The 23,925-nt window shown below is 52.7% G+C and overlaps 1 protein-coding gene across 1 annotated transcript in view; it reads left to right on the top strand.

The window, feature by feature from the left end:
• Nucleotides 1–23,059, top strand: part of ANGPT4 (angiopoietin 4) — a 40,953-nt gene extending 17,894 nt beyond the window's left edge. The window contains exons 2-9 of the mRNA XM_007465365.1: nucleotides 2,730–2,885; nucleotides 4,334–4,455; nucleotides 7,621–7,853; nucleotides 11,519–11,634; nucleotides 14,279–14,380; nucleotides 15,834–16,000; nucleotides 21,103–21,233; nucleotides 22,169–23,059. Coding sequence (XP_007465427.1) covers nucleotides 2,730–2,885; nucleotides 4,334–4,455; nucleotides 7,621–7,853; nucleotides 11,519–11,634; nucleotides 14,279–14,380; nucleotides 15,834–16,000; nucleotides 21,103–21,233; nucleotides 22,169–22,329 — 1,188 coding nt within the window. The 3' untranslated portion in view covers nucleotides 22,330–23,059. The remainder of the gene's footprint in view (nucleotides 1–2,729; nucleotides 2,886–4,333; nucleotides 4,456–7,620; nucleotides 7,854–11,518; nucleotides 11,635–14,278; nucleotides 14,381–15,833; nucleotides 16,001–21,102; nucleotides 21,234–22,168) is intronic.
• The last annotated feature ends 866 nt before the right edge of the window (nucleotides 23,060–23,925 follow it).

The raw sequence follows: 23,925 nt of genomic DNA, 5'->3' as shown, positions 1-23,925 counted from the left end.
CACAGGCTCTGGACGCGCGGGCCCAGCCGCTCTGCGGCATGTGGGATCTTCCCGGACCGGGGCACGAACCCACGTCCCCTGCATTGGAAGGCGGACTCTCAACCACTGCGCCACCAGGGAAGCCCCAGAATATTACTTTTAAATGCATAAAATAAAAGCATAAGAACACCCAGTGATATTGCGATTATAATCAAAACATTAAAAATTAAATCTGTGCCATAGTTGTCACATTATCCAGTGGTGGGTTTGAGAATGTCTGTCATTCTGAAGTGTTGATCAATATCATATTTCAAGATACTGTAACATCGGTGCTGTGATGTGAAAATATTTGTGGTTTCTATTGGTAATGAAGTCGTACAATCAACTAACAGTGCTATGATTTGGGGCCTATGCTCATAATTGAAGGAAGTATCAAATTTTAATTACAGGTTGCCTGAAAAAGGAGGACTCAGAGAGGGGGTGACAGGAGGGGAGGGCAAAGGACGGAGGAGGGGAGAAGGAAAACTCAGGGAGGGTGCATCTGGGAAACACTACCAGAAAAAGGGAGCGGCCATATGGGTTGACTGCTGCTGAGGTGGAGAGTAAGCTGAGGGCATAGAAGGGTCCCCTGACCCTCCCTTGTCTAGGAGGGTTACAACAAGGTGCGTTAAAGAGTGAAGGGGCTCCCTGGGGCTGGGGATAAGTCGGCGGGTGCACAGGATTCAACAGTACGGATTGTATTTTTTTCTTGAGCGTGGTAAATACACAGATTTTATTATACTATTCTTTATGCTTTGTGTGTGTGCGTGAACTACACTATGATAATATTATTAATTTTTTTAAAAGGTGGGGACTTCCTGGCAGTCCAGTGGTTAAGACTCCATGCTTCCACTGCAGGCGTCAAGGGTTCGATCCCTGGTTGGGGAACAAAGATCCCGCATGCCACAGCCCCAAAATTAATTTAGTTATTTATTTATTAAAAATAAAAAAATTAAAAGGTGAGCGTGGGAATGGAGGTGAAAATGGAGACAACTTGTTCAAGTTCTGTTGTCTGGGGAAGCAGAGAAACTGGAGACACAGATAGAGGGGGCTGTGGAGTCAAGGTTTTTTTTTTCTTTAATTTTTAGCTGGGAGCCCTTGGAGCACATGTGTGTGCTGAGGGGTGGGGGGCGTTGATGGTGCAGAGGAGGAAAGAGGGGGCCAAAGGGACAAAAGCTTGAGAAGCTCGGACGTACTTGTCTCCCTGGTCCTCAAGTCCCCTTTGTGACCTCTGCACCACGGGTTCTCACACTTAAGCGAGCATCAGCTGGCTGGGCCTCTCCGCAGAATTTCTGATTCAGTAGGTCTGGAGTGGGGCCTAGAAACTTGCATTTCTCACAAGCTCCCTGGCGATGCTGCCACAAGGACTACAATTTTAGAACCACTGTTCTAATCAACACCACTTGCGCCCCCTTCAGGATTTAACGTTGCGCTACAATGGACCATGCCCCTTCTAAAGCACTCAAGGGAGGAAGGTATGGGAGCAGACACTTGAGATGGAAGAGACTAAGGAAGAAGCAGCTGGAACCTGACCCCCAGCCAAGGTCACTGCCTCTCTCTTGGAAGCACCAGTCTTCCCAGGGACCCTGGGAGCTGCCCTTTTGGGCCTCCTGGAAGACTGACAGGAGAAGGGAAGGAGCCAGGGCTGGGGGATAGAGACTGTGGCAAGAAGCCAGCAAGTGTGCCAAATGGAGAGGGAGTGGAGGAGGGGCACCGGCTCTCTGCCTTCAGGCACTGAGCCCTGAGAACATGCTGTTCACCTTTGCAATTTGATCCTGGTCTCACACCAGACCAGTTTTCTCCTGCTCTTGGGAAAGAGAGCCGCCCTGTCAAAGAAATGAACATTAGCTTGTCAGATCCCAAAACATCTGAGCTGGGAGAGCCCTTGGAGACTGGCCAGTTCAGCTCCATTTCACAGATGGAGGGGGCCAGAAAATAGAAAGTCCAGCTTGGTTGATGGACCTGCAAACTCTTGTACGGGGAAAGATGCATCCCCACTTCCTGCTACTGACTCAGCCCTAGGAAGCTGGGTAACGGGCATGACACTGGGCGCTATGCTCTGACCCTTGCTGCTTCCCCTTTTCATCGACTCATTGAACACATTTCGTCTGAGCACCCACTGTAAGCTAAGCATTGTGCTAGATATGGAGATAAAGCAAGACCAAGCCCCTTGCTTCATGGCACTGACATTCCAAGGGTAAATTTTAAAAGGCAATAAACAGATAAATATGTAATACGAAGTCAGGGAGTGATAAGTGGTAAGAAGAGACCTGAAATGACATGAGGGAGTGAGCCTTGTAGATGGTGTGCGAGTGGGGAGGATCCACACAGAGGGGACAGCATGTGCAAAGGCCCTGAGGTGGTTGTGTGCTTGCTCTGTTGGAAGGGTGTTACAGAGGCCAGTGTGTCTGGAGCTGAGTGAGGGAGAGAAGGCAAGGAGAGGAAATCAGAGTGGTAGCAGGAGGCCAGGTCATGAAAGAACCTGCGGTCAGAGAGGATTTTGGCTTTCCCTCTGAGTGAGACAGGAACCCTGGGAGGGTTTTGAGCAGAGGAGAAATGTGATTTGACTTAGCTTTAACAGGATCCCTCTGGCTGCTGAGTGGAGGATGCCCCTGGTTGCTCTATGTCCTTCCATGGGGACATACGGAAGGGATAGGAGCCTTCCCCCAGGCCCTACCCATGACCCCAGCCCACCGTCTGTCTCCCCACAGCTAGAAAGGTACATCCAGATGAACCTGAGGTTGGAGCTGGCGCAGGCCCAGCAGCACATGGTCCAGAACCAGACAGCCACCATGCTGGAGCTGGGCACCAGCCTCCTGAACCAGACCACCGCCCAGACCCGCAAGCTGACCGACGTGGAGGCTCAGGTACCGGAGGGTGAGGGGCAGCACTGGGGGGCCTGTGGCAGGCCAGGCTGGCTCACAGCGCCAGTCATCTTGCCCTGACCCCTGTCCCTGGGTGAGGTCAGGGCCTCCTCTGACCCTGTAGCCTCTTGGGGCTCCTCCCGGATGACCCCATTACAAAGCTCTCCCACCAGGCCATGAGCCCAGGGTAGGGAGGGGGGAGGGTAGACACTGGGTTTGGCTCTTCTGCCTCTGTGACTCCAGTGTCCGGGTCCGTGCTGAGCAATGGGATGAGGGGATGCAGCAGCACACACACACACCCCAAAGGATTCACAGTGCTCCGGGGGAAGGTGGATAATAAACAATTCATTAGAACTCAGGGGGCCAATGACTCTGAAAGAGGAGGCCACAGGGAGCAGCGGAGAGGGAAGGAGAGGACAGGAGTATAAATGAGAGGGTAAGTGAATGGCTGAAAAGACACTGACAAATAGGCACATGTTTGTTAAACCCTACTATGTACCAGGCACTGTTGGATGGGCCTGGTTCTAGTTTACAGCAGTAAACAAAACAGGCGTGGATCCTTACCCCCACGAAGCTTCCTTTCTAATGAGCACCAAGAAAACAAACAGGATAAATAACATGTGTGTGAGACGGTGGTAGCAGTAGGGAGAAAGCAGCATGGACGAGATCAGTGGGGCATGTGTGCCCGGAGTGGCGGGAGGGGCGGGTTGCAAGTTTAGACAGTACGGCCAGGAAGGCACCACTGGGAGGGTGGGATTGGAGCCAGGCTTACTGGGAGAACCTTCCCGACTGCGAGAACAGTATATGCAAAGGCCCAGGGGTGGAACGGTGCTGGCAAGCTCCAGGAGCGTCAGGGAGGCCGGTATGGCTGGAGTGACCCAAGGAGACTAGTGGGCTCAGACAGGTGATGGGGGCAGGTGGCATCACAGGGCTTTGCAGGCCACTGCCGTGTGAGGTGGGAGCCGCAGGGAGAACATAGGGGCTGCTTTTTAAGTCTGCCTCAGACTACCAGGCAGCCAAGGGCTGCAGGGAGCAAGGGCAAGAGCAGAGAGCCCTGTGAGTAGGCTGGCCCGGTACGGCGGGAGATGGAGGCCGGGGCCTGAGTGGGGGCGGGGAAGCGCAGGGAAGTGGTCAGGTACCCATTTGGAAGGTGGAGCTGATGGGACCTGCTGATGGATTAGATATGGGGGGGTGGGTCAAGGGTGACCCCTGCTGGGGTCCGAGCAGCAGGAGGAATGGAACTGCCATGCAGTGATGGGGAAGAGTAAATTTAAGAAGCAGATCATAAGCTCAGTTAGGGTCTGTGAGTGAGTGAGTGAGGGAGGAAATACTGAGAGGGTGGAAATAGGTCAGCAAGTTTCTGGAATGGCAGGGCCCAAGGTCAGGTGTGTGGCTGTTGGCAGGGCTTATATGGGCCCCCACCTCCCCCCACCCCCCACTCGCCGGGGCAGGTCCTGAACCAGACATCGAGAATGGAGATCCAGCTTCTGGAGACCTCACTGTCCACCAACAAGCTGGAGAAACAGCTGCTGCTGCAGGACCACGAGCTCCACCGGCTGCAGGGCCACAACAGGTGGGCACTGGCACCCTGGCACTGGACAGGGAGAAGGGCTGGGACCAGGGCTGAGGGCCAGGGCCAGCTAGGACCCAAATGGGCTTGAGACCGAGGGTGAGCACCAGAACCAGCCAGGGCTGGGCTCGGGCCGGGGCCGAGGTTGGAAGTTGGACTTGGGCTAGGGCCTGGGATGGGGGCTGGGGCCAGAGCTAGGGGCCTGGATTAAGACTGGAGTGAGGGGACACTTGGGGGACTAGGGCTGGAGCTAAAGCTGGGACGTGACCAGGGCTGGGGGAAAGACTGAAACCAGGGCTGGGGATCAGACTGAAGCCGAGAGTGAATGTGGACCCTGGGGCTGGTGGCCAGGCAGGCATGGGGCCTGGCTACCCCGTCCTGGGTGGGACAGGGGACAGGCATTTTCCTGGGGCTCAGGACACACTGATTCTTTCTCTGTTCTTTCTATCTCTCCCTCTCTCTTTCTTTCCTTTTCTTTCTTCCTTTATTTATTTCATAAATTTTTAACAGCTTTATTGAACTACCATTTACATACCATACAATTCACCCTGTACATTTTAATTTGATTTACTTATTTGTAAACAAATAAATCTGATCTCATCTACCAACTCTCCTTCCCAGAAGCAACCACAGTGACCAGTTTCTTTTCTGCATTAGCAGACAGTCTCTGCATTTATAAGCAAAGACACACAAGGGGAGCACCCTTTAAATTACAAAGAAAGAAAGAGTCCTGGGGTACAGATAAGGCAGAGAGACATGGACCTCTGAAGTTGATTTCATCTTGGTTTCGAGCTGAGTAGAGAAAACATTGCCAAGGTCAGGCTGCTGGAGGAGGCACCGAAGCAGCCACAGGCCTGTGTACAGGGCGAGATGTTACCATTGTTCACGTGCTGGGTCAAGATAAGGCATAAGGGGCTTCCCTGGTGGCGCAGTGGTTGAGAGTCCGCCTGCCGATGCAGGGGACCCGGGTTCGTGCCCCGGTCCGGGTAGATCCCACATGCCGCGGAGCGGCTGGGCCCGCGAGCCATGGCCGCTGAGCCTGCGCGGCCGGAGCCTGTGCTCCGCAACGGGAGAGGCCACAGCAGTGAGAGGCCCGCGTACCGCAAAAAAAAAAAAAGATAAGGCATAAGGGGCTTCCCTGGTGGCGCAGTGGGTGAGAGTCCGCCTGCCGATGCAGGGGACCCGGGTTCGTGCCCCGGTCCGGGTAGATCCCACATGCCGCGGAGCGGCTGGGCCCGCGAGCCATGGCCGCTGAGCCTGCGCGGCCGGAGCCTGTGCTCCGCAACGGGAGAGGCCACAGCAGTGAGAGGCCCGCGTACCGCAAAAAAAAAAAAAGATAAGGCATAAGGGGCTTCCCTGGTGGCGCAGTGGGTGAGAGTCCGCCTGCCGATGCAGGGGACCCGGGTTCGTGCCCCGGTCCGGGTAGATCCCACATGCCGCGGAGCGGCTGGGCCCGCGAGCCATGGCCGCTGAGCCTGCGCGGCCGGAGCCTGTGCTCCGCAACGGGAGAGGCCACAGCAGTGAGAGGCCCGCGTACCGCAAAAAAAAAAAAAGATAAGGCATAAGGATCCTCCAGCTCCCTGTGACCTGGGGACCGTTAATGATAGTTTGTGTGCCTTCTTATTCTTACTCTCCACCCTGCGGCGGGAAGGACTGGGACACTATCAATCACTCTGAATTGAATTACCAAGTGCCTAGAGACCAGTGAAGATGGAGATCATCAATAAGTTCTTGGCCCATTGGAGACAGCTAAAATTCTAGAATCCAGTGTGCCCAAATTCTCTCTTTTCCTGCGGCATAATTTGGGGTCCAGGGAAAATTCCTCCTGCCCTGGCTGGACTCATTTTCTTAGTCTGGAGAATGGGTTGGCATAGCCTCATGTATAGGAAAACATCTCCCTCCTACCCCTATCCCTCAGCCACCCCACCCACCCACAGCAGAGGCAAATATGTATGCACAGTCCCTTTTTAAACCCAAGTGAAGCAGACTACTCCTTGGCACATTGGTTTTTTGTCTCGTTTTTTCAGTTATCCTAGAGATGGTTCCATAACTGCATGACACACTTGCCAGTTCTTTCCTCCAGCTGCATAATGTTTCACTGTATGGCTGTCCCCGCGTTTATTTCAGTCCCCAATTAACGGGTATCGAGGTTGTTCCAGTCTTTTACGATTCCAACCAGTGATGCTACGAATAACATTCCCATATCTTATTGCACACACATGTGAGCAAATCTGTAGGATAAAATGCCAAAAGTGCAAGAGCTGAGTCAAAAGCTTCTTTCTTTTTTAAGACTTTTTTTTAAACTCATTACAAAAATGCCTCATGATTATTAAACAATCTTACTTATCAGACAATAGAGACCTGTGCAGAATGAAAGGGAAGGTCAGTCCCCTCCAGCCACCCCCTCCTCTCCACCCCCATCTGCTCAAACCTGCTCTGCAGAAGTAACAGCACTTAGTGGATTTTCTTTTACATTCGCTAGAAACACAGGCACCACTATGTCCTTCCACGTGTCCATCCACGCCTTTTCCTATAAGCCCCCCAGTGTCCCTCCACATTTACATTAATACCTTTTTGTTTCTCTTTTAATTTCCCACATGTGGGGTTAGACTAGAGGTACTGATGCGCCAGGGCGCCCACTCCAAGGCCCCCGGCATCTTTCCAATTCTGCGCAAATGCTCTCAGCCTCCTTCCCCTTCACCGCTCCAGAACATTTCCAGGGACACCAGAACAGAACAGACTCAGCCAGTCCTGGCTGTTGGCATTTTGGTTGTTTTGTTTTTCCCTATTACAACCCATCCTCCAAAGGGCATTCATGCCCATGCTCCCTGGAGGTTATCTCTGGTGAGTGGATTGCTAGGTCAAAGGGCACGCATATTTGGGATTTGATAATGGCTACCAGGTTGCTACTGTGTCCCTCCCACCCCACCTCTTTCCTCTACTGGACTCCAATCCATTTTACTCCAAGGCCAGGTCTCTCTTTCCTCCCCGCCTCACTCTGTGCTATCTGTGGGCATGGACCTCCGGGCTGTGTAACCCTGGGCGGGACGCTACCGCTCTGAGCCTCAGTGCCGGTCTGAACCTCACCCCGGGGCCCAGGGGAAAGCCCGCGAGTGTGACTGCAACGTGGGGACGGCGGGTTCACGCCTGTGCGCCCCCGCCCCGCAGCGCGCTGGAGACGCGGGTGCAGGCCCTGGAGACGCAGCAGCAGGCGGAGCTGGCCAGCCTCCGCGGCGAGAAGGAGCGGCTGCGGCGCCTGCTGGGCCGCCAGAGCGGCGCCCTCGCCGGCCTTGAGCGCAGCCTGCGCGCCGCCAGCAGCAACTCCAGCCTCCTGCAGCGCCAGCAGAGCCAGCTGCTGGAGTCGGTGCAGCGCCTGGTGCGCGTCGTGGCCCAGGGCCCGGGTGAGCAAAGAGGGCCCGCCAGGTGCGGGAGGAGGGGCGGAGAGGGGTGGGAGACCCCGCTTACCCTCCCGGTTCACACCAGTCCTGGAAGCTACCTCGGGAAAGACCACCCACCGCCCACACCTATGAAACAGAAATAACACCAAACAGTAGTAATAATGGTGAGGACAACCGTCCTAAGAGGAACCAATCCAGACTCTCGCCCTGACTCCATGTGTGACCTTGACCGGCCTTCGTTTCCCCATGCGTTTAATGGAGGTGATGATAATAAGAAGGATACCACCAGCCCAGACTGAGGAGTCTGGGGTCCAGGATCCACCCTCCATCCTCACTTGCTTGGGCTTGACCCCACCCCCAGGCCTCAGTTTCCCTATCTGCAGAATGGAGAGGTTGGACTCAATGCCTCCCAAGGACTTCTCTCACCCTAATGCCCCCTGCCCCTAAGCCCAAGAGGGCCAAACAGAAGTGGGGAGGCACCTGTGGCCCAGGCTTCTGAGAAAGCAGGACAATGGCCGGCCCCGCTCCCCAGCCCTCACTTCTAATGGGACCGACTTCAATCACTCAGTTCCAGCTTCAATCACTCAGTCAACAAGCACTTACTGAGCCAGACCCGGTGCTGGGTGCTGTGGATACAGCTGTGAACAGCAGAGTTCCACAACAGTCTCTTGCAAAAGATGCCCAACCGCCGTCTGTGGGTCTCTGAAGGAAGGAGGAGGAAATACATATTTGTTAAGTGCCTACTATGTGCTAGATGCCCTGCTAGAAGTGTTCCTGAAGTTTCCAGTGGTTAAGAATCCGCCTGCCAATGCAGGGGACATGGGTTCGATACCTGATCCTCCGGGAAGATCCCACATGCCGCGGGGCAGTTAAGCCCGTGATGCAACCACTGAAGCCCACATGCCTAGAGCCCGTGCTCCACAGTAAGAGAAGCCACCGCAATGAGAAGCCCACGCACCACAAGGAAGAGTAGCCCCCGCTCGCCACAACTAGAGAAAGCCCGCGCGCAGCAACAAAAACCCAATGCAGCCAAAAAAATAAAAAAGCAATAGTGGTGGATTCCAGACACTATGGCTGGCAGCGATTTAGAGACAGAGGATGGCACCATGGCTCCATCTAAGTTGGGCAGGCCCCACCAGATAGGGGTGTGAGGCCTGAGGTAGCCACAGGCAAGAGAGGTGAGCACCTTCCAAACCATGAGATTAGGAGTGACCCGAACCCATCACTGGCTTGTGCATAGAGCCGTAGCAATGAGGCTGCCTAAATTAATCCTGTAGCTCAGCCAAAGGCCTGGGCCCAACACTTCTCCCCACAGGCTCACCGCTAACCCAGTCTCCAGCTGTGGCCCAATGTCTGCTCACCAGTCTGGGTGAGAGGTTGTATAGGGGACTTTGCCTCAGGCACCCTTTGACCAAACGCCTGTCCTACCCCACTGTCACCAGGGAGAGGCACTACGGGTTGTTTCTCCCTACTGTCTAGATGGAGAAACTGGAGGAAGATTAGTCACCAGGTGTAGAACAGAAGATTGGATGGAGACGGGCACAGGAAGCAGGCATCCATGAAGGCCAGCAGGAAGCCTGCACCCCCTCTCTGCACAGCTTTGTCCTAGGCAGGTGGAGGCTGGCAAGGGGTGGACAACTCAGGGCGTTCAGAAGGTTAGAAGGATGGGGACACAGGTAGAAAAGACCTAACCCATGCATGGTATCAAAAGCAGCATTCGTTAACGAGGTCTGTTTGGTCTTGTATGGGCTCAGTGGTGGAGACCCAAGGAGAGGTGGGTAGTAGGAAAGGTACTGGCTCTCCAGTCAAATGGACCAGAGTTCAAGCTCTGGCTCCTTCACTTACTAGCACTGGCACTTTGCACAGGTCATTTAACATCTCAGAGCCTTGATTTTCCTCACCTATAAAATGGGAATAATAATAGCTCCTATCTCTCAGAGTTCTGGCACAGAGCATCAGATGAGTTCATACACATGAAGGGGCTGAGCATGGTGCCTGGGGCCAAAAGGGGGTGAAGCTGGTACAAAGATTAAGGGGGGTCCAGGCTGAGGCCAAACTATGTTGCATGTCAATACTGGTCCATCCTTGCTCTTACGCTCCCTGAAAATACTTTTCCTGGCCCCAGACTGCCCCTGACAGTACCTGGCTAAGAAACACTACAATGCATGGTGGGTATTTCACTTTTATTGCTATGATTGTTGTTAAGGCTATTGTTGTTGACTAAGGAAAACAATAGTGGACAGACCCTGAGAAGAGTGGCTGGAAATCTGAGGCCAACTCCTAGCTCTGCCCTTGCCTAGCTGGGAAAGTTGGGCCTGTCCCAGCTCGCCTCTAGGCCAGCAACCTACCAGGCTTGGCTAGACTCGAGTTCCCCAGGGACCAGGGGGCTGGCAGACGGGGCCGTGGAGACCCTGCCCAGGGAATGTTTGTGCACAGACTGGGATGGATTTGGGGCCTTTGTCCCTTCATTTGTGATCTGGGAATAACAGCCTCATTTCAACAGGGCCTCAGCTCCAGGACCCAGGATCCGGGTTCAAGATTGAGGCCAAAACAGGAAGTCCCACCCCTTGGTAGCTTCCTGGTTCCTCACTGGTCAGGATACCTATCCATCTGGAACTTTAGCCCTATCCTTGGATACCCACCTACCCAAAGATTGGTTTCTGGTGGAATCATAGCCCAAACCTCTAATTGAATCACAAAAAAGGAGCCAGAGAGGGTGTTTGAAACCTCTGTAGTTTATTTACCAACAGTCACTTTTTTCAAGTTAAGCCTGGAGGCCTCCAGGGCCCTGGTGGGATTTGGCCATTAAATTAATATTCTCCCTTAAGGCCAGAGGTCAGCTCCCAGGGAGGACATAATGAGGGGGACCCACCTAAGAGCTGCAGGGATATCCAGCTGGTAGAGTGGGCTATGGAGGGGACCCTGGGTCTCCTACCCGAGGGAGCTCCAAGGACAATTCCCCCATAAGACCTGGAGAGAGGGAAAGCCCTGCCCAACCCCTCCCACCCGACCCAGCTGTGTGCCCTTGAGCCAGTTACCTCACTTTGGGGCCTCAGTTTCCTAGTCTGTGAAATGCGGAAGTACCTCAGTGGAGTTCAAGCCCCAATTACCTGTCCTGGAAGACTCTAGCAGCCTCATCTCTGCCCTTCCTGCTTTGAGTCTCATCCCCTCCAATCTCTGTTCTATCCTCTGGCCAGAGGGCTCTTCTGCACAGTCTGGGCTCCTCAGCCTGGCATTCAAGGCTGAAATCTCAGCCTCATCTCTCCTTCCTTAATGATGCTCCCTGGTCCATCAAACAGCCAGAGCTCCCTCTGGCCTTAGCTCTGGATTTGGGTGTGAGTCATCTCCTCTTTGTGGCCTCAGCCAAATTCCCCTCACCACACCCCAATCCCTGCACACACAGGACTCTTCCCGCCTTGGAGCCCGCGCATATGCTGTTCCCTCTGCCTGAGACACTCGTCCCTTCTCCACCTGGGTGGCCTCTGCTCCTCACCCAGGTCCCAGCTCACTGTCAGCTCCTCTACGAAACTTTCCAGGGTCCGATACATCTCCCTATCCCCAACGCCTCCCAGCCCAGAACCTGGCACAGAGCAGACGGGAGTGCCCACCTGACCCCTTCCCTCTCTCCTTAGCCCACTTCCAATTGTTTTTACCTTGTCCCATTGCAGCCTCCATGAGGGCAGCTGAGCAGGTGTTCCAGGACTGTGCAGAGATCCAGCGCTCCGGAGCCAATGCCAGTGGCATCTACACCATCCATGTGGCCAATGTGACAGAGCCCAGAAAGGTTAGGGGGCTCCCTGAGGGCTGAAGCTATCAGAGGGTGCTGAGCCAGAAGACTCTCAGACAACCCTCCACCCCACCCCGCCCTGCCCCCACCACCATCACGTCCAGGCCTTGTCCAACATCTGAGATTCCAGAGAAGGTGGGGGTGACCCTACCCTCTGGAGCCCCCACTCATTCAGGGGTCAGATCATGCGGTTAAAGCAGAATTTCCCAAAGGTGGCAGTGCATTCTTCTCCAGCATGTCCTCCTGGGACGCTTTTAAGTTCAAATAGCAATAAATGGTTCTGTGCTTGTTCAGATAATGCTATAGCTGATACAGCAAACAAACTACAAGAATTTCAGTTCCAGGGGCTTAACACAAAGAAGTTTATTTCCAATTTACTTACAGTCCAGCTGAAGGTAGGTGTGGGAGCTTTGCTTTATGTGGGAAATTAGAGACTGGGGCCGATGGAAGCTCCACCATCTTCAGTGAGTGGCTCCCAAGCTTACCCAGAACTTTGAGGCCCAGTTATCAGATGTGTGGGGGGAGGGCAGTCAAGGGAAAATGTGGATGTCAGGAGGGAGGGTTTGGGGGCCAGGCCCAGAAGTGGAAGAGTTTGGGGAACAACTAGCCAGTCTTCCCACTTCGTATTCCCTTTTCAGTTTTCTTTCAACCCTGCTGAATATATCAAGGAGGATGGCTCGGATTATCTTTAACAGTTCTCACACACCTGCTAAATCCCCCTTTTAACAAAGAGAGATCAGGCCCTCAATCTCTAGCCAGAATTTTCTAACACTATTTTGTTTTCATTATATATATTTTTACAATTATCTGAATAAAGGGAAGTGTTACTAATTTTCCCTCTATGGTACTAATAAGATTTCCTTTTAAGATGCATTTAGTCTGAGTATTTATTTAAGTAAAAAAAAAAAAAAAGACACCATTTTTTTTTAACATCTTCATTGGAGTATAATTGCTTTACAATGGTGTGTTAGTTTCTGCTGTATAACACAGTGAATCAGCTATACATATACATACATCCCCATATCTCCTCCCTCCCACGTCTCCCTCCCACCCTCCCTATCTCACCCCTCTAGGTGGTCACAAAGCACCGAGCTGATCTCCCTGTGCTATGCGGCTGCTTCCCACTAGCTATCTATTTTACATTTGGTAGTGTATATATGTCCATGCCACTCTCTCACTTCATCCCGGCTTACCCTTCCCACTCCCCGTATCCTCAAGTCCATTCTCTATGAAAGATACCATTTTTAAAGTAAATATTTTATATGAAATTAGTTCAGCTATGGTGGAATTTGGGAAGGTGTGAATAACTAAAATTTGGGAACACTGATAGAGAGGGAAGAGCTGGCCTGGGAGGCAAGAGATCTGGGCTCAAACCTCAGCTTTACTTTTGACTCATTTGCCTTGAGCAAGTCCCTTCCCTTCTCTGGGCCTCAGTTTCCCTTCCTGCAACTTCTGCTACCCTCACAACAGATGCCACTGTCTTCTCTCCCTGAGCAGACCTTCACCATCTCAGAGCCTTTACTCCTGCTCCCTCCACTGGAAACACTATTCCCACTCATCTCTGTCTGGCAGGCACATCATCAACAAGGCATTGGCCTTGTTCCAATGCCACCTCCCCTGGGAAGCTTTCCAGGATTGCCCCATGACTCCTTCTTGGGAACTCTCTTTGTAGCTGCCCAAATGTTCCTATTCAATAGTCTGCTAGCCCTATCAGACCTAGCCCTATCAGTCTGCTAGCCTCCTCCAGACAAAGCCAGCCCTGGGGGGTAATTTATCTCTGATTTGTCTCTGATTCACCTAGTACAGGGGCAGGCACCAAGTGTTTCCTCATCAAACATTGAAATGTACTGAGCTGGCTGGAAAAAATAATATGTGAACAAAAGTTAAACTGAAAGATGTGATTGTGGTGGATGGTAAGCTCTTTGAAAGAAAGAATCATTCTGTCTTATCCATATTGGCATTCCCCATGCCTTGAATGGAACCTGGCACCTAGTAAGTGCTCAGAAAACATTTGTCTGCTGAATGTAATAACATTTCCTTTTTTTTTTTTTTTTTTTGTATTTTGGCCATGCCGCCCAGCATGCAGGCTGGTTTCCCAACCAGGGATCGAACCTGGGCTTCCACAATGAAAGCACGGAATCCTAACCATTAGGCCACCAGGGAACCCCTGTAATAACATTTGCTGAGTCTACACCATGTGCCAAGCACTTTACATCTCTTGGCATTTAATTCTTACAGCAACCCTGCAATAATAGCGAGTGAAAGGCCTCCATTTACTGAGTTCCTAGTATGTTATGTGCCAGGCTCTGTTCTTTTGATGGATGACTCATCTCATTTAATTTTCACAACAATCCCAGTGTGCAGATGAGAAACTGAGGCACAAAAAGGTTAAGGTATTAACATCCCCATTTTACAACTGAGGAAAAGAAGGCTCCGAGAGGACATCACTTGCCCACCATTTTAGAAAAATGAAGACAACGGGTGGGGGATTTGGACCTGGATCCTTGGGATGCCCTTGGCCACCAAGCTCACCTGTTGCTCTGTGAGGTTCTGTCAGCCAAATCACCCTCGGGCTGGCCCAGACCTGGCTTCTGGCTGCCTCCTGGGGCTTCCAACTTCCCACCTCCCCAATTTCCTCCAGGTGTTCTGTGACATGGAGGCCAGTGGAGGTGGGTGGACCCTCATCCAGCGCCGTGAGAATGGCAGCATGAATTTCCAACGGAACTGGAAGGATTACAAACAGGTAACATTTCTGCCCTGGGGAGGAGCTTGTCAGCCCTGAAAGCTGGGGCAGGAAGTGGGTTGTGGGCAGGGGTCTGGTTTGCCCCCAACCCTTCTCAGAAAATAAATCAGCCCACCTAAACCAACTGCCTTCAAACAGATTTGGCCAGTGCAAATACGCTATCAGGGACTCCATCACCCGAAATTGAACACTCTTTTTGCAAGTCCCGACATATATTCTAAGAATGAAAGTTTAAGTTTTATTTTGTTTTAATTTTTGGAAAAGATAATACATATACCTTGGTAAAATTTTTTAAAGAATACAAAAAAGGAAACAGAAAAAAGTGATCTCTGCTGCTCACCCCTGGCTGCATTGCTTAAATGAATGTCTTTGTCTTAGCACACATACATGACTACATCTGCAGGAGAGATTTTTTAAATTCAGAATTGCTGGCTTAAAGACCCCATGCATTTTACAAGATGAGGAATAGTGCCTGATTGTCTTCCAATATTTTAATTAAATTTTGGATAAAGGATTTTTGGCAAGCTGACTTAAAAGCTCTTAAAGTTTTTAAGAGCAAAAGAAACAGAAAAGATACACAGAAATACAACAATACTACTTTTTGTGTGTCTGCTTTGCTGTTCATTTGATAAATACTTTTTAAAAAGTACCAAATTAATCTATGAGTGTTCTTGAACCAATTGGGTTTTAAAGAATCATTCAAATGGCAAAGAGAAATAGGGTGCTCAGAAGCAGAAATACGCAAAAGACTGCTGAATATTAACCATTAGGCTAATAAGTGGTACAGCATGACTAAAATGGGGAGTGGGGCTTAGGTATGCCCTGTCCTCGGTGCTGAATTATTGTTCTGGCCAAGGGCATTGGTCACGTGTCACTCTGGGACACTGGTGACTCCCAACGCTCTTAGCTTTACATTCCTATGTTACTGAAATTTTGCAGTGGCTGCCGTGTCACTGAACAATGTTTGCTCTACCCCTTAAGCAGCTGATTTAAGTTTTTAATTTTTTAATTGAGATGTCATATTCATGCGGCTAACTGCACAACTCTGAAGTGTAAGACTCAGTGAATTTTCACATATGTATTCACCCATGTGGCCACCATTCAAAGCCAGATATACAACACTTCCAGCACCCCAGAAACCCTCCTTGTGTCCCCTCCAAGTCAAGACTCCCCTAAAGGTAGTAGCTATTCTGCCTTCTACCACCACAGGCTTCTTTTTTTTTGCCTGTTCTTGAACTTCATAGATTTCAATTATGATTCATGTGATTTCAATTATTTTCAACAGGCTTTTCCATTCACAAAAGTCTTAGTCTTTTTGCTCTAGGAGTTGGGGAGCTCCTAGCAAAGTGGTTTTGGGTAAGTGTCCCCAGAGCCCGGCCCAGCCCAGCTCCTTAAGCAGAGGCGTAGCCTTCCTCCTCGGCATGCAGCCTACCCCCATTCTCCTCTTCCCCAGGGCTTTGGCAACCCAGCCGGGGAGCACTGGTTAGGTAACGAGGTGGTACACCAGCTCACCAGCAGGGCAGCGTACTCTCTGCGCGTGGAGCTGCAAGATTGGGAAGGCAACGAGGCCTACGCCCAGTATGAGCACTTCCAGCTGGGCAGCGAGGGGCAGCTGTACAGGTGGGCTTGGGGCCCAGGCTCATGGGTGGGCTGGGAGCCCTCGGCTAGTGGCTACCGAGTATGCACCAACGGTCAGTCCCTGGGCGTCTCCAGTTCCTGCCATCTGTCCCCGATCTGGGCGCACGTCATGGGATCTGGAGGCGGCTGGTTAGCACTCAGCACATCCTGGCCACTGGGTGGGGTGGAGAGAATGTCGCTGACACTGCCATGCCAGGAACAGGAAGGGGCCTTCCAAGGTCAGTCACCCCGAGGCAATCATTTTACAGAGGCCCAGAAGTGGGGTGGTGACTTTCCCAGCCTGTCCTATGCTGTGGGGTGAGGTGGAAATTTCAGGCTGGGAATCAGGGGAACTGGGATCATTCTGGCTCTGCTCCAGCTCAGTGTGTGAACTCAGGCAAGTCAAGTGGGCTTCTCTGTACCTCTGCTTCTTAACCACAGGATGGGCTTAAATATGAGCCCATTATAAAATCATCAAGGTCTCTCACCCCTCCCTCAGCCTGGTTCTTGGCTCTGCTCAGGAAAAGGAATGAACATTTCTTGAGCACCTATTATGTTCCAGGCACATGACTCCATTTAATCCTCCCCACAGCCTTCTGAGGTAAGCATTGCTGTACCTGCTTTAGCGATGTGGAAACTGAGACACAGAGCTTAAGTCCCCTGCCCAAAGTTACAAAACAGGTAGGGCCTGGTTTTGAACTCAGTTTTGCTGCCAAAACTCATGGCGTTTCTCCTACATGATGTTACATCTCTCAGAAACTCAAGGATCTTAAAGATAAGCTATCTTGGAACCAGGACAGAATTGAATTCATAGACTCATGCTCTAGGGCCGCAAAGGACCTCACATGTCACCTGGTTCTTCACATGATGCTAGAATCTCCTCCGCAGCCACATTCATCATCCAGCCAAGCTGGAATGCCTTCACTGATGCGAGGTCACTTCCTCCCAAAGAATCTCTGATGACTCTCTGTCTGCCTGCATTGTATGCCTAATTCCACCTCTGAGGGCTTCTCGGTGTTGTGCCCCCAATCCCTCTATTAAATGCCCCTGGTTCCTCCAGCTAGCTGGTTCTGACATCCCTTCTATGGGACCCAGCCCAGTCTGATAATGTTCCTCCTTCAAGTGCAATATCTAGAGCTGAATGAAACATCCCCGGCTCTGGGCTAGGTGGGGCTCAGCTGGATGCCTCCGACTCCTTAAGCTGAACAGTGAGTAGCCACAACGCCCTGCTGACTCCTCTTTAAGCCACTGACCACCAAAGCCAAGGCTTAAATCCTGACTTTATCCCTATCTCCCTGAGCAACCCTGAGCAAGTCCCTTCACCTTCTCATCTGCAAAATGGGTGCCATAGGTGTACCTACCTCATTTAAAGTGTTGTGAAGCTTGAATGAGATACTACACATAGAGCATTAATGCTGGCACTTAGTATATGTTCAGCAAATGATATTATAACATTATATTATAATATTATAATTACTGTCCCCAAGCCAGCCCTTCATACATTTGGCTGGACTGCTCTGTGCAAGTTCACTGCTGTTCCGATCTCCAGTGCCTGGGACATGGTAAGTGCATAACAGGAAGCTGGGGGAGCCTCCCTTTCCTGCACAAGTAACAGTTAAACCTCATCTCCATGACCCAATTCTTGGGCAGCAGCTTCTGTGGCCCTAAGTCCAGGATCTGCCATTTTTCTTGGGGAAGAAACATTGGGGAAAGTATGCTAAAGAACATGGCCCTGGAGCCAGACTGCCTGGGTATGAACCCTGGCTCTATCACTTGTTGGATTCATGACCTTAGACAAGTTACTTACCTCTCTGTGCCTCAGTCTCCTCATCTGTAAAATATAATATCTATGTCATAATTGAGATAATCTGCAGAAAACGCATAGCATATGGTAAGTGTTACATAAATGTTAGAGATATACAAACAATATATTCAAAGATAGAAATATAATACTTCTGCATCTATGTATATCTCAATTATTTATGTCCATTTATACAAACATACATGTATGTTACATTTGGAACCCCTTGCTGTGCTCTCCTCTGTGAATTTGATGCGCTGCCTCTGGCTTTTTATCTGAGACATGGAAAGCTCCCTGCCCACGGTTCCAGACTGTTATGCTCAGGTTTCAAAGGGCCCACATCTATGTGACCCTTTGCAGAGCCCTAAATCATAATAATGATATATTGAACACTTGCCCTGTGCCAGGCATGGGCTGGCTCTGGTCATTTGTGGAAGAATCACACCTGCACTCTACCCCTCAAAGTTGTTCACAGTCCAGTGTGTCGTGTGTGTCTGAGGGTGAGTGTGTCCACAAGCAAACCCACACCCCCAAGAAGACAGGAGCTACCTAAGGGGAAAGCACAAGGGCATAGAGATGCTTGCGTTATCAGGGAGGGCTCCCTGGAGGAGGTGGTGCTATGAAGAGTAGGCATTCTCCAGACAGAGAGAGGATAGAAAGGACTCCCCAAGCAGCAGGGAGATTCTGAAAAGAAGGCAGAAAGAAGAGTTGACATGCAGCTGGCCACAGAAACCCCAAACCTGAGCAAGGCTCTTTCAAGGGCTGCGGGGATCGTAAGGAATAGGCCCTGCTCATTCAGGAAAAGCCTGGAAGATCCTGGAAAACACATAGGGACCTGGAAACTGCCAGAGAAGGGCTAAGGGGAGAGTGACAGAAACAGGTGCTGTCCCTGGGTCCCCACTGTACAGAGTCAGCTGCCTGGTGAGGTGGGGTGGATCCCCATAGGGAAGCCTAGAGGTGGCGAAACCTGGGCAGGCAGAAGCTGGAGCATGGGCATCGGGATAGGAGGGGCACCCTTGTTTGTCAGACACAATAATGGGAACCCTCTGGAGCCCGGCTGGGGTGCATGCATAAGCCTGCAGAGAAGTGGCCCACGGAGCGGGGTGGGGGAGGCACAGACAAGACACGGGCACACACTGACACCAGGCACAGGCCTCCCAGAGGTGCCCACACACCCAGACCCGGCCACAAGCACAAGATACACACAGAGATATACAGGGACACGCACAGACACACATGCACATGTGGAGGGGCTCACCACACCCCTGGGGAACACACTTGAACCTTCAGGGCACAGACTCACACAAGTGCCATAGCTGCACAAACAAGTACAGACACACACCCAGGCACGTGTGCAAACATGCCTCAGAGAAGCCCTCTCAGGTAAACGCGCACACAATCTCAGGCACAAAGACATATTCCAGATCACACACTCAGACCCAGCACAGAGATTGCTGCACAAACTTAAACGCAGACATAAACACGCAGGCACAGAGACTTGTATCCGGACGCTCACGACCTCAGACACAGACTCACACACCTCGTGTGTCTCACTTGGGGGTGTCCAAGGACTCGTGTATGTTTGTGTTCCCCAGACCTGAGCCATGATTATGTCCAAAGTGCATCTGAGCAATGGGTCAAGCGGGGCTTCCCGGCTCATGACCTGAGGGTCCCTTAGAGACCACAGATCCCCCTTCTGGCTCCCAGAGAGGTGGGGAAGGGAGGCTGAGGGCCTGGGGCCAGTGCTGCCGCAGTGACCCCATGAGGTCATTCGGCTTTGTCCGGCATTGATTCCACACAGCCCCAGACTAAAGGTGACCCCAAACTTTAGCCTGAGTCCCGAGCCTGGCCTTGAACTGACATGACTGAGCCCTCGAATGGAGCCCTCAGTGGCCACAAGGAGAAGCTGGGACCACATGAGCAGGTGGGCCGGCCAGCCTGTCCCCACCCCAGGGAGCCCCTGGCCAGGTAGGCCTCTTGGCGGGGGATCTGCAGCACCCCTCATGCAAGCCCAGGGTGGCATATTTAAGGGCACAGTTAAGGCTTCACGGCTGGCCACCCTGAGCCAGCCCTGCCCTCACCACAGACAGAGAACACAGGTGGTAGGTGCAGGGACTGAGGTGGCCTCATGCCCAGGCCCCACATTCCCTCTGGATCCCAATGGGGGCATCTCGCAGGCCCTGCCCTGGGGAGCCAGGGCTTCCCTGAGCTGCCCCGGCTGCATCTGGTGTCCACTTGCCTCCACCCATAGGACCTTCTATTGCTCCCAAACTGGCTCCCGCCTCAGCTGCCAGTGCAGCCCCTGCCCTGCTACAAGCCCCCAACACTCTCTCCTGCCAGGCTCAGTGGAAGCCTGTGCCAGCCATGCACACGGGCTGGGAACACGGGGGCAGGATGGGACGAATCCACAAGCACCGAACGTGCCAGGCACTTACCGTGTGCCAGTGCTGCCCTGCACCTGTCACACGCCGAGGTCACCCCATCACAATGACGGTTAATATACTATCGTTACCGTTTTAACAGATGAAGAAACTGAAGCTGAGTGGCGAAGCAATCTGCCCAAGGCCACACAGCTGACGAGTGGCACAGCTGGGATTTGAATCCAGGCATTTTACCCCCAGAACTTGTGGTCATAGTCACCACAAAGGCCTGGATGTGCCCTCCAGGGCCTCATAGCCTGACCGAGAAATAGAAACCCTCCCCAGCTGGCTGCAGGGGTGGAAGTCACAGGGCTGGGGGTGCCTCAGGGCCCTGATCCATGTGGGCTGGTGTGGTCAAGGAAGGCTTCCCGGAGGGCGTGGGTAGGCGTGAGGAGGTGTGACAGGGCTGGGGTTGCCGGATGGTCAGCTGGGAAGGTAATGCACACGGCTCCCAAGTCAGGCCAAATGGGGCTGGGATCTGTCTCTCACCCTCATTTGTTCTGAGATCTCAGGCAGGCTCCTGTGGCTCTTGGGAGCTCTGTTTCCTCTTCTGTAAAATGGGAATACTAAGGTATTTTGAGGATTAAATGAGAATGAATTAACCCATGTAAAGTGCTTTAAACAATGCCTGGCACATAGTAGATGTTCAAAAAATTGTTAGCCATGGTCCTCATTATTATTATTGTCACGATCATTCTCACAACTGGCCAAGACTCAGGTTCAGCCAGCTGAGGTAGGCCTGGCACGCGGTGGGCGCTCTGTCCCTGCAGGCAGCAGACAGGGAGGGGAGATGCCTCAGCACAACCAGAGGGGAACCCCTTCCGCAACCACCCCCAACCTGACTCTGGGCCCTTCTCCCATCACCACCTCCGGGTGGCCTCCAGGCTTTCTCTGAGTGGGTACAGCGGCTCGGCGGGGCGCCAGAGCAGCCTGGTCCTGCAGGGCACCAACTTCAGCACCCGCGACGCAGACAACGACAACTGCCTCTGCAAGTGCGCCCAGATGCTGTCCGGAGGTGGGTGTGGGGCGGGATGAAGCCCCACCTCCCCACAGGCACGCCTGGCTGAATACCCCCCTCCCCTCCCCATTTGGGTCCTTGTGCAGCCAGATGCCATCAAGAAGTGGGTGCAGGTCAGGGTCTCGCTCACCCACGGGCTGGCCTGGCCGTGCCTCATCCATACCTTCCCCCTGACAGGGTCCTTGAGGTCCCCTCCAAGGTCTCACCTCCTCCTAAAGCTGGCATCACCAGTTCTCCTCTGAGAAGCACTGAGAGTGGGGCCCAGGGTGCACCCTAGGGGGGTACAATGCCTAATCTGCCCCAACCCCAGGCCTGAGACTTCCTCCCCAACCCTCCTCCCGGGCCAAGCAGGATCCGGAGGCGGGAGACCTGGGTGGAGGGCAGAGGGACAGCTGCCCACCAACTCTGGCTTAGGCAGTGTTTTCTGTGGGGAGAGACATCAGAGAGTGGGAGGTGAGGAGTGAGAGACAGAATGGGAAGGACAGAGATCAGAGGAGACCTCCAGAGACACAGAGACAGGGACAGAGGGAGACGAGAGAGACATCAGGATGGACGGACAGAGTGCTGGGCACAGAGCTACACGGGGACAGAGGGAGAGATGGAGAGAGAAATGCAGACCACAGACAGATGGACAAAGGGTGTGAAAGACAGAGAGACACAGAAAGGTAGGATAAGGCAGAGCAAAGAGAGATCAGAGAGAGACACAGAGAGACAGACATGAGTGCACTGCCTCTGGAGGGCCCATACTGATCAGCGGGTCTGGGAGCCTCCCTCCCCCACCACCCAATGCCCGTTCCCACCCAGCCCCGTCTCCAGCGAGCTGGCTTCCCAGAGGAGCCACCAGCCCTGATTCATCTTTGGGGTAGGGGGCTGCCCTCGCCCCACTGGCTGGGCCCCCACCTCCCCAGAGCCTCTAACTCCCCCTCCACCAGGATGGTGGTTTGATGCCTGCGGCCTCTCAAACCTCAATGGCATCTACTACCCGGCCCGCCACCACGTGCGCAAGCTCAACGGCATCCGCTGGCAATACTTCCAAGGCCCTAGCTACTCGCTGCGCTCTACTCGCATGATGGTGCGTCCCACAGACATCTAAGGAGCAGCCACGCCTGGAGGCTGGTCCCGCAGGAGGACCTGGATGTGGTATCCTCTGAACGAGCTGGACCCGAACACTGGACACAACGCCAGGACCTTGTCCTGGACACCCTGGGTCCCCTGAGCCAGCCCTCCTTGCCCCAGGAGTCCAGAAGAGTCACCTCCCTCCCTTTTTCCCTCCAGTTGTGAGATGGTGGGTGTTTGGGGGTTCCTGCCTCTGCATTGTCCCTATTTCCTCTTCTCTCCTGCCTCCTGCAGGGCCCTCTGGCCAGCTTGAGGCTCACAGTACCCTGGATGAGCTGAGAACAGATTTAACTGGGCTCCTCAAAGGAATACACGACTAGTGATGGGATGTGAGGCAGGCGGGAAGGTATTTACAGGCAGGAAACTGCCCAGATGGAGGCCCAGACTCTGTCCCTGGGTTTTTGGGAAGGCCATCTCTTGTTCCAAGCTTTCTCAGCCTTGAGATGTCCTTGAACTTTCTGTTCAGGACTGAAGGAGCTGCATCCACCCTATAACGGGAGTTATTTCCACCCACATTGTCTACCGCTCCTAGGCCCCAGCATCTAAAGCTCAGATGTGGTTTCTCAGGGGCTCTAGGAGATCTAAGAGGGATTCCTTTACCCCTTGAATGTCCTAGAATATATTCCAGGGAGAATAACTAGGACTCCCCTCTAAAAGTACCTGTGGTCAAGTGAGGGAGGGAAACACCAGGTTAAATCAACGTGAACAGGCATTCTTAGCTGCAGGCCTTGTCAGAGCCATTAGTGTGGTCATGTGCTTAGTGACTGCCCATGAAAGGGCTAGAGTAGGCAGCTTTCCCAAAATTTATTTATTTGAAAATGGGCCCTGATTATCCCAGAGCATCTCTCAGGGCTGCGGATACCCTTGGAAAAAGCTGGTCCTCGTATGTCACGAGCTGAAACCCCAGGTCACTATCCCCACCCCCTAGCTGCTTTCACCATTTCTCGCTACGAGGGCCACAGTGACATTCTCAGCCTCTAAAAACAACTGGAAGGAACCTTTGGGTTAAAACAGATACACCGTTGCTGAAGAAGGGTCTAGAACTAAGTTTCCTGTCTGTGCTCCAGGGCTTCTCTGTCCGTAGGAAGCCAGATCTCTGTCTGGGGGCTGCCCTCAGCACTCCCTGTGACCCCAGCTCATACCAGCTCAAGTTCAGGGGCTCTTGGGGCCCACTCTGCCTCGAACAGGACACCAATCGCTGGGTCCAGATCCCTCCTGCCTCCAAGGCAGAGCCCCTAGCCTCCTCTTGCCTTGTCCAACAGCGATGCTGCAGCTAGGGGTCCATGGAGACTGGGCCTTTGCCGAGTCTGGGAGACCATGGGCTCCTCGTGAACTTTTTTCAGAGAGGGGCCACAGCCACTCTACCACCCAGTCCCATTATTGTGTCACCCTCCTCAGACCTGATGAGGCCACCTAAGTCCTGTCATCCTCAGCCAACGCCCGGGCCCAGCCCACGACCGACCTGCCTTACCGCCAGGTTGCGCCTCTGTCTTCAGAAGGTTTTCTCCTGGATGGGGCTGCACGGTGGAAATGGGGCACCTTCATCCCACTGGGCTCTGTCCCCACCCCTAGG

The sequence above is a fragment of the Lipotes vexillifer genome, unplaced genomic scaffold (genome assembly GCF_000442215.2).
Source record: "Lipotes vexillifer unplaced genomic scaffold, Lipotes_vexillifer_v1.1 scaffold875, whole genome shotgun sequence".
Classification (NCBI taxonomy): domain Eukaryota; kingdom Metazoa; phylum Chordata; class Mammalia; order Artiodactyla; family Lipotidae; genus Lipotes; species Lipotes vexillifer.
Note: the sequence above shows the minus strand (reverse complement) of the source record. Positions and strands in the feature narration are given on the sequence as shown.